The sequence below is a fragment of the Gobio gobio genome (genome assembly GCF_949357685.1).
Source record: "Gobio gobio genome assembly, chromosome: 1".
In the NCBI taxonomy this organism is placed as follows: domain Eukaryota; kingdom Metazoa; phylum Chordata; class Actinopteri; order Cypriniformes; family Gobionidae; genus Gobio; species Gobio gobio.
Window position 1 is genome coordinate 9,279,328 of NC_137097.1, and position 15,379 is coordinate 9,294,706.

A 15,379-nucleotide genomic window follows, 5' to 3' on the forward strand; every position below is an offset into this window, starting at 1 on the left:
GAACGGGACTTTTATTTTGGTGTGGTGGTGTGACGTCATAAGTCTGCGCTCCTGCATGTGATTCTGCTGAAGAAAGGTTTGTGTTTTAAGTGTTTAAATCTATAGAAACCATCTGCAAAGTTTTACAAGCAACGCAGATCGAATTATTTATTATGACATGTAACATTGCATTGCTTTATCTAACACTTATTAACATCGTGTGAGTAAAGTAACAGTGAAAAACAGAAGGAGCGTCTCATTTCTATATTGTAAATCAGTTCATCATATAAACATGAGTTCAGTCTCTGACGAGTAGTGATGAGAGAAAATAAAGAAATATATAGTGTCTGTGTTATTTGTTTTCTCTTATTAGTTTGTAGTGCTTGTGTTGAGTGTTACTGATACTGAACAAGAGCTGATTGAGACACTCAGAGATTTAGTTTGGATTCATTTTTCTTTCTGTTAATTATTCTCGTCTTAAACAGGACAAACACACAGAAAAACTCCTGGAGAAGCGACTGAGATCCACGTGACACTATTATTATAAAGATGGAGTTTATTAAAGAGGAGAGTGAAGACCTGAGGATTGAAAATGTATTCATTTTGAAACATGAAGAAACTGAAGAACAAACAGAGAAAGAGGAGAGAGAAGACGTGAAGATTGAAGAAACATTGAGAGTGAAACATGAAGAAACTGAGGAACACTCAGGTTGGTTTCATTCTCAAAGCTGAACTCACTCATTTGATATTTTCAAGTCTACACGCTCTCAGATCCGCTCATAACAAGCAAAGCTTATACTCGAAGTAAATAAGAGATTTTTTGTGCTGTTAGATTCATTGGTTTGTAGAGGGATTTTCTGTCGAACTGCAGGCGATTTGATTTCGCCCTGTAACTCAGGTTGGAAACCTGAAAATATTGCTATCCTGCTTCTGTCAAAAATTTGCAGGGACCAATCACAAATCGGCTTATCCACCTGGCGCGCTATTGGTGGGTTTAACACAATGACGGATAGAGAAGCCACGGATTGTCGGTGGGCGGGGATGGAGAGACCTATGTGTCCTCTCGATCTCAAAATGCGAGTCAGGTGTAAGGTCCAGCCATTTCTGTAGCATCTGCATAAGAAACTGTGCGACGTCTCAGAGCCTTCGGCTTCAGGGAGGCCGACGATTCTTAGGTTTTTGCATCTCTTGTGATTCTCCAGGTTGTGTACTTTGGCTCTAAGTCAAGACAATTCTTTTTCCAAAGACGCAATTTTGTTATCGTGAGAGAGCATGCCTTCCTCAGCAGCGGAGATTCAGCATTCGGCCACCGTTAAACGCGTCTCATTTGACGACACTCTGCCAGACAAATTAGAAAGGGCTTCCTGTATTGATGTTACTGAAGTAGGAATATTGTCCAAACGACTGTCAGTCGCACTTAACCCTCTAGGCACCACGGGTTAAAAGGGTTAATCTGCCGTCAATTCTGCCTAGACTGGCTCCCAGCGAGCAGATTTCAGTCTACATAACTTCAGGCTGGTCTGATGAAGTCTCTTCCGTCTCGATGTGCTTTTTCTTTACAATTCTGGTAGGCCAGGAGGATGAGAAAAGTGGGAAATCTGTACGTATCTTTAGTCTCGGACATTGTTTGTTGCTGTTGGGACAGTATACTTCAAAAGTGAATCGAGATAAAAGGAAGAGATGGAACTGGCGTGGAGCTAACAAGCTAAGTGGCCGTCTTCAGCGAGGTCACGTGACTCCAGCGAGTCAGCCAGTCTTTGTTTCGTCACGAGCCACTTGTGCTATTTGTGTGACTAAATCTGCCATGATCAAACTTTCAGTGATGAATTTGAACAAATGCAACACGGATCTTAACTGTTTGCTGAATAAATGCGCTTTTGCAACCTGTGACAATTCAATCTGGAAAATGAACAATTTTAATTATTGGAAATAATATTAGGAGTTTCGCCGTTTTATCTCTTGAAGTTCCTAGAGGTTTTACCAGTTTTCATGATGTGATCAGTTGAAAATGATATCGCCACTGAGACGTTCTAAAACGCTTAACATGAAAATGTGAAAAAGCTTAACGTGGCTTAATTAACAAAGACAGTGTTATTAACAAACCAAACTTGGTGAACACCATACTAATAAGCCATACTATGTACAGAAAAGCAGATGAGCCCTGAATATGAACACGACACGTTTAATTAAGCATTTTCCTCCCATAATGAAAACGCTTAACGCGGCTTAATGTACACAGTGACATTAAAAGACCAAACTTAGTAAACATTATACTGATAAAGCATACTATACAGAAACATTGGTTTGTGCAGAATTTGATCTTTTAATATCACTTAGTGGGCTACATTAAGTGACGTTAAGTTTTTTATTCATAACAATATTTTTTCTTTGCTTTACGAATTTGCAGGGCAATCTGAATCTGTGGTTTGTCTCATCGGCAAACGAACTGTGTTGCATTAAAATCTAATGTGAATACAGATTACAAAGCATTCACCAAAGCCATGTGTTTTGTATTGATTTACCATCTAATGTGATTATCATAGTTGGTGAAATGAAGTCGGTGTGTCACCTACAGGCCTTTTGGGTGAAGTGTAGGTTGGTAGAGAACATGCAAAATGCCATAACTACATTACCCTTTTTGATAGAATAATCGTGATTATGATTTTGAGCAAAGTAATCGTGATTATCAGTTTAACCATTATCGTGCAGCCCTGATTTGGACTGGAAAAAAGAAAAGAAAAGCATTTTTTGCAGTGTGCTTTTACCTGTGATGATCTAAATAGAGTACTCATTAATTTAAATAAGAATAGAGTTAATTTATCTCAAGCTACTCTACTGTCAGCTCAAGCTTTTGTCAGATCAGACACCCCTTCATTAATGGGATAGATCGCTCGTCCATGATTTTGGAGCTAAACCGGATTGAACATCCAAGCAATAAACATGCCGCATACGATTAATTGGGATTCCAATATTAGGAATGGATGGTTGAACTTTATTTTTATTGATGATCAAGCTCATGCGTGAAAGACATTTGCGCGTTTCTTCGTTTCATTTCACTGTGGATTCGTTTGTAATAAAGACTAATGTGGATTTGCAGACAGAATGAGATTAAAAATGTGCTGTGCCTTTTGGATCCAACAGGAATGATGCAACACACTTATGTGTAGGGGTGGGAATCTTAAGGCACTTAATGATTCGATCCGATTCTGGGAGTAACGATCCGATTCCCAAAACGATTCTTAACATACATTTTTGGTAACTAATTATCCTGCTGTGCAAATATATTAACTTTAGATTTCTTTCAATACTTTTATTTTATTAACAAAGTTATATTCAAGATTAACAAGCTCTGAATGAAACATAGTAAGCTGTACAATTGCAAAGAACAATCATTAAGAATGAAAAATTGTCACACTTAGTTGTAAATTGAGAACTGTTTAGTTTCTTTAGAACATTTTTACAAAAAATGTCTTTAAAAGCAAAAAAAGAGTTTACTTTGGTTAGAGCCACAAAAAAATCTTTAAAACATAGGCTAATGCAGAAGAAAAAGCGCTCGCTGAGAAGCCAGATTTAGTGCGTGCGCATAACATCTCACATGGGAAAACTTTCCGAGCTGCAACAGTCATGTTAGAGACATACCGAATCACTCACCAAAACAAAGTCTTTGTTCAGAATTTCCCATTCGTTTGAAACATTGTGCAGTAGTTCAGCAATATTCGAAAAGTAATTCCAAAAATTATGCCAGGGATGTTGGTAGGTTTATGTCCCGGCCACCGCAAGGAATTATTAATGTCAAGGAAAGCGCTATATAGCCTACTTGAGCACCACTTCGTTATTTTGGCTCAGAATTTCGTTCTATAGTATAATTTTCAAATGACTGTGAATGTGATATTACTGAAGAAAGCCTGGAAACAGATATACAAACATTCACTCTGATATGCTGAAAACTGCTACGTTAATGTTTCTTTGTGCATTGTGTCGAATAACGTAAATGGCATTACAATCTTACAAAAAAAAATTTTAATCGTTAACAGTCAGAAAATATTGCTGTATTGACTCCAAGATTAGCTGTTTATCTTACCTCGGCTCGCGTTCAAGCTGCTCGGTTTCTGTGGACAATAAATCCCGCCTCCTTCGATTTGATAGGATATCTCAAACATTTTGACAATGACGAGCGCTTTTACACCATTGAGACTGATCAGGCTAGATTAGAGTTTTTCCCCTCAAGTGGGCCGTTGCAGGCCATTCATCGCCTGGGCTGACGGAAGGATATAGACTAGGCTACGTAAATTTACTGTTATTCATTCTTCATACAGGTGGTGGTCATATAATTAGAATATCATCAAAAAGTTTATTTATTTCACTAATTCCATTTATGCCTCTTTGGAATGGCACCATAAGGCATTGTTCACTGCAAGCTTCTGAAGGACATGTAGGTCTGAAGTAATGAGTTTAGGTATAGAGGTGCAGAGCCAGTGATTGTTCTGTGGGCAAACATCAGTGCCTTGTATTTGATGCTAACGGCTATTGGTAATCGGCACAATTTTATGAGAGGGGTGACATGCTCGCTCTTCGGCTTGTTAAAGACCACTCTTTCTGCAGCATACTGGATCAGTTGCTGAAGTTTGACAGTGATGCTGAAAGGCCTGCCAAGAGCAGTTCTGTCTTTGCAAGGTTGAGTTGATTCAGCAAGAAATGTCTGTCAGGCAGGCTGAGATGCGAGCAGTTACCGTTGGATCATCTGATTGGAATGAGAGGTAGAGTTGAGTGTCATCAGCATAGCAGTGATAGGAAAAAACATGTTTCTGAATGAGATTCTAGTAATGACATGTAGATGTAGAAGAGAAGTGGTCCAAGCACTGAGCCCTGAGGCACCCCAGTATCTAGATGTTGCAACTTAGACACCTCACCCCTCCACGGCACCCTGAACGACCCACCTGAGAGGTAACCACTAGTGTGGTTAACAAATAATATTTTGGTAAACACATTAAAACATTTAAATGAATAATATTTAGAGGTTTAAAGTGCTGGAAAAGTGTGAAGCACTTAAAAAGTGCTTGAATTTAAATCTAGGAACCCTGAAATGAATAATGTAAAAACATTTGACTATTTCCACCACAATACCATGGTTACAGTTATCATTGTGTTATTAAATCCATGGTGAATGTTGGTGAAAACTTGCATTTTATAATTCTTATAACCTTAGATATTTCTTATACCTCTTCATAGGCTCAACATTTCATTCAGTAACGTTAAACAGCTTTGCTGCATAATTTTTGAGGATTGCGGGAAAGATAAACACCTCAATCGGAATAAAAATGCCCAAACCGAATGAAACTGTAATCGGCTTGAGAGGGGTGGGATAAACCTTTCCATGAACTGATCAAACGAAAATGGCGGGAAAGCATTGTGTCTTTAATGATAGAAAATGGCAGGAAAAGGAGGAAAAGGCAGGAGTTAATCACTTCTCCTGGGTAATATAGATTTTTGATTAAAATTTAAAAAATTGATTTTTTAATTTAAAAAATAAAACAAAAATATGATCTGAAGTGTGCCTTTTGACTGGTTCATGTCTGGTTTATTTGATTAGTGTGAACACTCCATAAAATGCCCTGGCCCGCATGTAGAGGTGGCACGGTTCGCTTATGCGGTATAGCCTCAAAATTATATCACAGCATTTCAAGAATATTTGCGATAACAATATTTATGACGATATAGAAAAAAATATATGGAACAAAGTTTTATTGGTTATTGCAGCTGTAATTCCACCATGTAAACGACCTGATCCAATTACTTTGAGTGTACAACTTTCTGTGACATGATATATAGTACACGCCTCCACCACTGAAGAGTGCACACTGCACTTCCAGTAGGCTATAATGTTGACTGAAGTGTTAAACTTTTTATTTCGTAACAAGTTATGAAGATAATGTTGGAGTAATCTCATCTGAAAGCGTTTGTCCAAGGCACTTTCTACTTCACTTTACTACTTCGCCTGGCAGAAGAATTAATTTTTCTGAGGTGTTTCTTACAGCAACACCAGATCGGTTTAGATAACGACTCATGTAAACTGCCCACAGAATCGTTCAATCAGAATGATTTGAATCGGAATGACATAAAAGTGTGCATGTTAACAGGGCTTTTGAAGCTCTCACTCATACACACGTCACTCGCATACAGAGAGCGGAGATCGCGTTGCACATTCAGGAGCACAGAAACTTGTTATCAACGCCGCCCCACGACTTTTAGCAATAGAAAAGCTACGTTGCTGGATCACTTCATTATATTTCTCAGCAACGATGGGGTTAAGGCTGATTTATACTTCTGCGTCGGACCTACGCCGTATTCTCTATGCCGTTAGTTACGTGTTGGTTTTGATTTATACTTCTGCGTTTTTGTCCGCGTCAATGTGCAATTACACATGCAGACCGCCAGGAGGCAGTGTCCACGGGCATTTTGATGGTGACCCACAGTATCAATGCAAAAGCTGAAGAAGAAGCGGCTTGTTTACATTGTCATTGCATGCGTCTCAATCAGCTCCCTGGTTCAGTAGTCAGGGCACTGATCAGGACATAAGTCAATGGGCTGACTCCCTGATCAGTGCCCTGACTACTGACCCAGGAGCTGATTGAGACGCACCCGAAGTATCAGCAGCAGTGATGGCGGCAGATAGTGGCTTTTCTTGCGTCTTGAGTTGTTGTATGTAATACAAATTTAGCATCTCTAATGTTAGTTGATTAGTAGAGCAACATAAGAGGTGATCTGGCGCAGGAATGCGTTTGTGAAATCATGCAGAGTGCTTGTGGCGCTGTTTTCAGTTTCGGTAGCTTGTGCACAGACTAGCGCTTCAATCGATTGCTGTTGCGGAGACTTTATTTGTTCTGTTGAAATCACAAAACGAAATGCACCCATTGTGATGTGTCCCTGTTCTTGATATACAATCACTGATTAACATCTTTGGTTTTAATGAGAAAATAAACTATACACAGCGGTTCTATGTTTTTATTCACTAACATAAAGAATCTCTGCACTACAAAATATTGTGTTATATAGCAGATGTAAGGATTAAACTATCATCCCATTTCTGGACACACTCCTATCGCAGATTTTTTTATTTATTTATTGACCTGAGGGAGGGTTCTGGCAGACCAATCACAGCACTTGTGGTCCGTGTAGAATTGACGTGTTGTTACATTTTTGGAGAGGTGCGCATCAGGGTACGTTGTAGGGTACCCACGCATCGCGCAGCTACGGCGTACACTTGACGCAGAAGTATAAATTGGCCTTTACATCGCTATTTTTAAGTAATAAACGCACATCTTCATTAAGAGAGACGCTGAACAGATGCAGTCACACAGGTACGAATATCTCTCTCTCTCTCTCTCTCTCTCTCTCTCTCTCTCTCTCTCTCTCTCTCGATAATTAATTAAAATAAATGCTATAATCCATTCAATCAAATCAATGTAATCTTATGCACTACTTTATCTCTGTGTCTGATTCAAAGGAAACAGAATGCTAGATCTAACGAGCCGTAACTGACGAAAATAACCGTCAATGTTACCCTTCCGGTCAAATATTGTGCTACAAACATCAATAACAGCTTTAAGTTGTCAATGTTTTGTCAATTGTCAAGAGGGCTGACCAGTGGTTAAATTGGCTTTTGGAGGGGGAGCCCTTATTTACTGTGAATGGTCTACCGGAAAAAGACTTAATGTGTTTTTACACCAAAGGGGCTCTTTTTCCAGTATTAATGTGTAAGGTAGGGTTGAGTAGTTATTCAAACTTTAGAGAAATACTTTACAGCTCACTTAGGGCCATAGGCAGGGAATGCTCCCCCGAGAAAATTAGATTTCTCTGATCTACATATGTGCTTTTTTAAATAAGTTTGAAGGCCAAAAAACTAATAATAAATAGCTTTCAAAATCATGTCAGTGGGCAGGAGATTATTTGACAATACCCCCCTAAAGATGAGCTTTGACTGTAGTCTTTTCATTTTCGTCTGTGTCAATTAAAAGGGTTGGGAACTTTTTTTGACCAAAGAGCCAATTTTTTTCCCATTTTTGGTAAATGCATTTTTCCAAAAGAGCCGTAGGGCTGTCAAAATGTCTTTGGAATTTCGAATGTTTGTCGAATTTACAAAAAAAAAAACGCATTCGAATGCACGCGAGACATGATGACGTAACTGACGCGGTTTGTTTATCCAGTACATCGGCGCGGCTGTAAAAAGGCGTAAAAAATGGGCAACCTGTTCAACGGCGTATTCAGTCAGACACAGAGCAGTGCAGAAGAAGGCAATCAGGGCTTTGGAGCATGAGATGGCTATAAATGAAAGAGAAGATAGATTCGCTACCTGCTGACGAAAATCCTCTCAGTTGGTGGCAAAAATCATGCGGTATAGCGTTATATGTATCCACCAGTGGCGGGCTGTGCATTTCACACCTAGGCCTTCAGTGGTATCCTACCTGAATTAATTCACCTCTTAATAAAATCATCATGACGCCACGGCTATAGAAACCATCAAACAGAAACGCAGTAGGCTATAACAGGGCGTTGTGTCTCTCATGGAGCGAGAATGAATGATTAAATTAATAAAGGTCCCGTTTTTCCTGTGTTTTTGAAGCTTTGATTGTGTTTACAGTGTGCAATATAACGTGTTCATGCTTCGCGTGTAAAAAAACACAGTATTTTTCACACAATTTACTTATCTGTATATACCGCTGTTTTCACTGTCCTAAAAACAGGCTGATGAGTTCCTTGTTCGATGAAGTCCCTCCTTCAGAAATACCTTACGAGTTCTGATTGTGCCAGCGGTTCCCGTGTTGTGATTTGACAGCAGCTTAGCGCACGTTGCCCGGAAATTTTTGCTCCCATTTGTAAGTCGCTTTGGATAAAAGCGTCTGCTAAATGACTAAATGTAAATGTAATAAGTCATATAACAGAAGCATCGATCCGCTCCGGGTTTTCCGTGCGTTTTTGTAGTAGGCTAACGTTACCTTTTGTGTTCTCCGACCACGGAAAGCAAATTGTGCGTTTTTTGTGCATATTTTACACGAAAGAAAACGCAACAGCATAAATGGTTCTCGAAAAATCTTACCAACAGTATGACAAATTTATTTCAGGTGAGGTTCAAGGATAATACAAAGTTGTTTTACATTTTAACCCCACAAAACTATATTTTAAAAGTATGAAAATGTTGTAAATAATATATTAATAACGAAAATAATAATAATAATGAAAAAAAATCGATCATAAATTTACAAGTAAAAATAAATCACATTCATCACAGAAAAAACGGGGCACGGATTAGCCAGCCCAGGGTTTGACTGTAGGATATATATATATTAAAAAAAAAATGTATTATAGCTTAACTTACTCACCAAAATAGGCTATGATTTTTACACAAAACATGCCAATGTGTGCAGTGAATTTACTGCTATTACCCATCCTCACAAATAAATCAAGATTCGCTGGACTTCAAAATCAGCTGGTATACATTACAGTCCGTTTGTTTTTACCCGGGACAGATCGAATAGTGTTCCGTGACTGTGCGTTAAGCTGGAGAAGGCAGTATGCGGAAATTTTGAAAATGGCTTTGTAAGTATGTCAATTAATGCATTCATTTCTTCTCCTCTGTCAGCCATTTGGGTTTGAAAAAACGCTATTAACCCTTTAGGCGCCAGAGGTTTTTTCCTAAAACGTTCGATTTTGACATCTTAATTTGAAAAGGCTATATCTTAAAAGTGATAAAAGATAGAGACTTTCTGTAAATTAGAGAAATATTAAGGATGACCCAAAGTTTATGTAGGGATTACATTGTCCCATCTAATTTGCATATTATGACGTCATATGGTGGTGGTCACCTTGGATTATAGAATTTTCATGAAAAGTCACATGTTTAAATGATAAAATGCAGAACTTATTTCCCCAAAAAATGTCCCTCACCTTCTGTATGCTATATTGCACAATACTAAATGCTCAAGTAAATAGTAAATAGTAAACAAACTGTGTAAATCGTTACTAATTAATGGTAGAAACAAACCGGATGCATGCAGTGGTTGGCCTTTTGCTATAGAGATTTTCCATTTATTACATACAGTAGGCACTCTGATTCCATGTATGGGGCACATATATATTATTCATATGACACACAAACACAAGTAGACAAGACCTGTTTAGTTCAAAAGCTCACGCCACGGCAAGGCAGAGATCATGAGTGAGATACGAGACAAGACGAGAGACAGACGCACGCGCGCGCGCACGCCCGCCGAGTTTGCACAGTTCGGACTACTGTCATTGTGACTCCCCACCCTGCCTCCACATTGCCCACTAACTGTATTTGCAATACACGCGGTTCAGCTGCGTAAGACAAATGCTGCCAGTGCAACACGGCCGCTCGCGCTCTCCATGCGCACCACTGCCCGGCCAACGCAAAAACGCGTGCGGTGTGAACGCCTGCTAACTTCGCGATGAACACTCCGACCCCGCGAAACACCACTGTGTTCCCACCACTGACATTGGGCAAATGACCATCTAGATTGGGCAAAGGATTCACCGTTTGTGCTTGGTGTAGGACTATACTTTCACTTTCAGAATCCCCGTCATCAGATATTCCCCTTCAGAATCAGGGTCCGCGAATAGAAGACCCAACACTTCATTGTGGGTAAGCTTTATTGATGCCATTAGAAAATAATAATCTAATGCAAATACTCGCTGACGTTGACAATATTGCTCTGATAAGATGGCTCACGCGCACATTAGCTCCGCGATTGTTCGCACTGACTCAATGCGCTCTTGCTCGAAGATTTTGTATAGAAGCATGACGTTTTTTTGAGTCAGGGATGAAGTATGACATGTCTGACATCTAGTGGAGGGGAGTTCGAACGAAATTTGACACCCTATTTGACAAAATCGGCCGTTTTATTCAGTGCCGCATCTTGTCGAGTAAACTCGACCGTGGCGCCTAGAGGGTTAAAACTACAGATGCGGTTTGCTGGTTATTCTACTAGTACGCTCTCTGATCATCCAATCAAAGGATGTGAAAATGCAGACGTTATTGTACGCCAGCTAGATGGCCCCGCTGTCGCCAACTCGAAATCTGATTGGTTGATTAAATCGGAGTGATTATCTGATTGGTTAAAGCGCACAGTTTCATTGCCATTCATTTAAGCTAGCGGTGCCCGCGATATTGATTCTGAAGGCCTCAAGGCATATTTCTTTGACCTGGCAACACATGATGACTGAATTATGATTGGATAAAAGCTCTAACATAAAGCAGCGCAACCAAGAGAAAAGCGATGAAGTTAATAAAATAGACTATTGGGAATAATTTAACACATATTCATGGAAAAATAAGTCTGTGATTCTGATTTTGTCAGCAGAGAAGGCCTTGCTGGCCCTGACTGCCCATCACTGGTATCCACATACGCTCAGCACTCGCTGCAGGTCAAGTTGACTGTTTGGTGTTTTTCACCAACAATATGTAGATGTTTAGTGATTGGAAATGGATTGTTTCTGAATGTCCGTTTGCTCTTTTGTGTCCACATTACGTTGTCTGTTGAAGCGTGTCTTCTCAGGTCACTTACTCGCGAACAGCACTGAACACACAACTTGAATATTATTATCATAAACTTGTCATTAACTTCGGTAGGCTGTACAACAAGGGAATTGTAATTGGCTGCTTTTTTCTGCAGAGAACGGATCTCTGTTGATGTGTGTCTAATCTTTTTATCGATCATGTTAGTAAATGTTAGATTTGTTGGTAAAGTGTGAGAGCCCTGGCGAGCCATAGGTTCCCGACCGCTGCTCTAGCCGTTCGCGGATTTCCATGGTAACTCACTGTTAGAATTGTGACGGTTTTACCTTAATGGCTGTGGGCGCGGTGCTGAACCAGAGAACACAGCGATTAATGCATGATGACGTCTGATAATTCCATGTAGCCTGTATTTGCCAGGAGACGAACAATAATTAAAGTCTAATAACAATATTTTGTGCTGAAGAAGACTAAGCTGAGCTCCAGCAGGGTGTGTTATGGACCTGAGGAGGCGGAGCTGCACTCCGGCCCAATTTAACCTCTGGGGCTGACCTCTTGTAACCAAGTAGCTCCCTTTTTAGGTACTAAATCGTAATCAGAGGCTGACATGCTGCTCTCAGACAGGTGTTGTTGTTGTTGTGCGCGCTAGGGAACGTAAATGCGCCAACTAGGATGGGTTATATATCATACTACCCTATACCCTGCTATTGATGCTTTAAATGTCTAAATTGTTTTATGTCTGTTTCTGCCTTAGATCTCATGGCATTGAAAGAGACAAGTCATGAACTCAATGAAAGGGAAGAAGAGAAAGACCATGATGATAAACATAATTTCATGACTGGAGAAAGATCAACACAGGCTAAAAAGACAGGAACTAAAAGTAATTTCCCCTGCCAACAGTGTGGAAAGGGTTTCAGAAATAAAGGAAACCTTAACGTCCACATGAGAACTCACACTGAAGAGAAGCCTTACACCTGCCAACAGTGTGGAACGAGTTTCAGACGTAAAGAAAACCTTGAAGTCCACATGAGAATTCACACTGGAGAGAAGCCTTACACCTGCACTCTGTGTGGAAAGAGTTTCAGACGTAAAGGAAACCTTGACAGTCACATGAGAATTCACACTGGAGAGAAGCCTTACACCTGCCAACAGTGTGGAACGAGTTTCACTCAAACAGGAAACCTTGAAGTCCACATGAGAGTTCACACTGGAGAGAAGCCTTACACCTGCCAACAGTGTGGAACGAGTTTCAGACGTAAAGAAAACCTTGAAGTCCACATGAGAATTCACACTGGAGAGAAGCCTTACACCTGCACTCTGTGTGGAAAGAGTTTCAGACGTAAAGGAAACCTTGACAGTCACATGAGAATTCACACTGGAGAGAAGCCTTACACCTGCCAACAGTGTGGAAAGAGTTTTGCTCCAGGTATAAGCCTTAAAAGACACATGAGAGTTCACACTGGAGAGAAGTCTTACACCTGCCAACAGTGTGGAAAGAGTTTTGCTCCAGGTATAAGCCTTAAAAGACACATGAGAGTTCACACTGGAGAGAAGTCTTACACCTGCCAACAGTGTGGAAAGAGTTTCAGACGTAAAGAAAACCTTGAAGTCCACATGAGGATTCACACTCGAGAGAAGCCTTACACCTGCCCTCAGTGTGGAAAGAGTTTCAGACATAAAGGAAACCTTGACAGTCACATGAGAGTTCACACTGGAGAGAAACCCTACACCTGCCAACAGTGTGGAAAGAGTTTCAATGAAAAAGGAAACCTTAAAGTCCACATGAGAGTACACACTGGAGAGAAACCTTACACCTGCCAACAGTGTGGAAAGAGTTTTGCTCTTGGTGAAAGCCTTAAAAGACACATGAGAGTTCACACTGGAGAGAAGTCTTACACCTGCACTCTGTGTGGAAAGAGTTTCAGATGTAAAGGAAACCTTGACAGTCACGTGAAAGTTCACACTGGAGAGAAGCCGTACACCTGCACTCTGTGTGGGAATGGCTTCTCACGGAAAGTAAGCCTTAGGAAACACATGAATATTCACACTGGAAAAAAGCCGTTGACGTGATCAATTTTGAATTTTTGAATTTTTTATTTTATTTAAAGAGAACCTTAATGTCGAGGTCAGACTACACGATTTTCAAACTGGTCGGATCACTGCTCTTTTCACACTGTGGTAGCATTCAGTCTCTGCTGTGTTCACACTGCACATTGGATCTGCGACAGGAGGTTTCACGCTAGAACATACTGTTTCATGACTAGAAACAATATCCCCTATTAGAACATGCAGAAACCAAGACATTATTTTTTCTATGAAAATGACTGGAAAAGAGTAATGAATTAAAAAACGTGAAGTTTTTGTTTCTTTCAAAAACCCCTTATGCAGAAAATAAAAACAAGGACCGTGGCATCGCCCGGTATGGCGCAGCCGGGGCCCCACCCTGGCGCCAGGCCTGGGGTTTGAGCTCGTATGCGAGCGCCTGGTGGCCGGGCCTTCCCCCACGGGGTCCGGCCGGGCTCAGCCCAAAGGAGCGACGTGGGGAAACCACTCACCACCACCCCCGTGGGCCCACCACACGGGAGGGACCGTAAGGGGCCGGTGCTGGTGATTCGGGCAGCAATCGAAGGCGGGGGCCTAGACGACCCGATCCCTGGACACGGAAACTGGCTCTTGGGACATGGAATGTCACCTCGCTGGCGGGGAGAGAGCCTGAGATTGTGCGTGAGGTTGAGAGGTTCCGACTAGAGATAGTCGGAATCACCTCCATGCACGGTTTGGGCTCTGGAACCACACTCCTCGAGAGAGGATGGACTCTTCACCACTGTGGAGTTGCCCATGGTGAGAGGCGGCGGGCTGGTGTGGGTTTGCTTATAGCCCCCCAGCTCTGCCGCCATGTGTTGTGTTCATTTAAGCTAGCGGTGCCCGCGATATTGATTCTGAAGGCCTCAAGGCAGATTTCTTTGACCTGGCAACACATGATGACTGAATTATGATTGGATAAAAGCTCTAACTTAAAGCAGCGCAACCAAGAGAAAAGCGATGAAGTTAATAAAATAGACTATTGGGAATAATTTAACACATATTCATGGAAAAATAAGTCTGTGATTCTGATTTTGTCAGCAGAGAAGGCCTTGCTAGCCCTGACTGCCCATCACTGGTATCCACATACGCTCAGCACTCACTGCAGGTCAAGCTGACTGTTTGGTGTTTTTCACCAACAATATGTAGATGTTTAGTGATTGGAAATGGATTGTTTCTGAATGTCCGTTTGCTCTTTTGTGTCCACATTACGTTGTCTGTTGAAGCGTGTCTTCTCAGGTCACTGATGCACTTGCAGTTTTATGCACTTTTGTTACCTAATTTTCCTTACATGCTCATGAATGAAATGAAATATTATTTAATAACAATTGTTTAAAAAATATTAGTGCACTGTAAAAAGTGAATGTCATTTCATTTCAATAAAATATGCAATGCTTGATTTGGTTTACATTTGCTTGTTGCGCTCGCTTGCACCCTCTTGTGGCCATAGGAGACAATACAGTACATTTTCCATCTAACATTTAAAAATTGCCTTTAGAATTCGAATATAATTCAAATTTTGCTAATATTTATGAAAGAATTTCGAATTTAGCTTTTCAGACATTTTAACAGCCCTAAAAAGCCACAGTAAAAAATTATATAAAATTATTATTAAAAAGCTTTTTTTTTCAATAATATGTCAACAGTAGTAAATATTAGGTCCATAACTAAAAACAAACATTTATGCAGAAAACAATAAATAAGATGCAATATGGAATTATGGAGTTGCCCATGGTGAGAGGTGGCGGGCTGGTGTGGGTTTGCTTATAGCCCCCCAGCTCTGCCGCC

The 15,379-nt window shown here is 40.6% G+C and overlaps 1 protein-coding gene across 1 annotated transcript; it reads left to right on the forward strand.

Annotated features, from left to right (window-relative positions):
• The first annotated feature begins 18 nt into the window (after positions 1-18).
• Positions 19-14,989, forward strand: LOC307128382 (uncharacterized protein). Its single transcript, XM_079820207.1, has 3 exons — positions 19-76; positions 465-688; positions 12,264-14,989. Exons 2-3 carry the CDS (start codon positions 529-531, stop codon positions 13,577-13,579), a joined length of 1,476 nt encoding a protein of 491 aa, XP_079676333.1. The 5' UTR covers positions 19-76; positions 465-528; the 3' UTR covers positions 13,580-14,989.
• Positions 14,990-15,379: the final 390 nt, after the last annotated feature.

What these genes read in the sequence shown, in the direction of transcription:
- LOC307128382 (XM_079820207.1), top strand. Translation starts at nt 529, where the DNA reads ATGGAGTTTATTAAAGAGGAGAGTGAAGACCTGAGGATTGAAAATGTA. An exon ending in AGAAACTGAGGAACACTCAG is followed by an intron (nt 689 to 12,263) that starts GTTGGTTTCATT and finishes TTTCTGCCTTAG; the next exon opens with ATCTCATGGCATTGAAAGAG.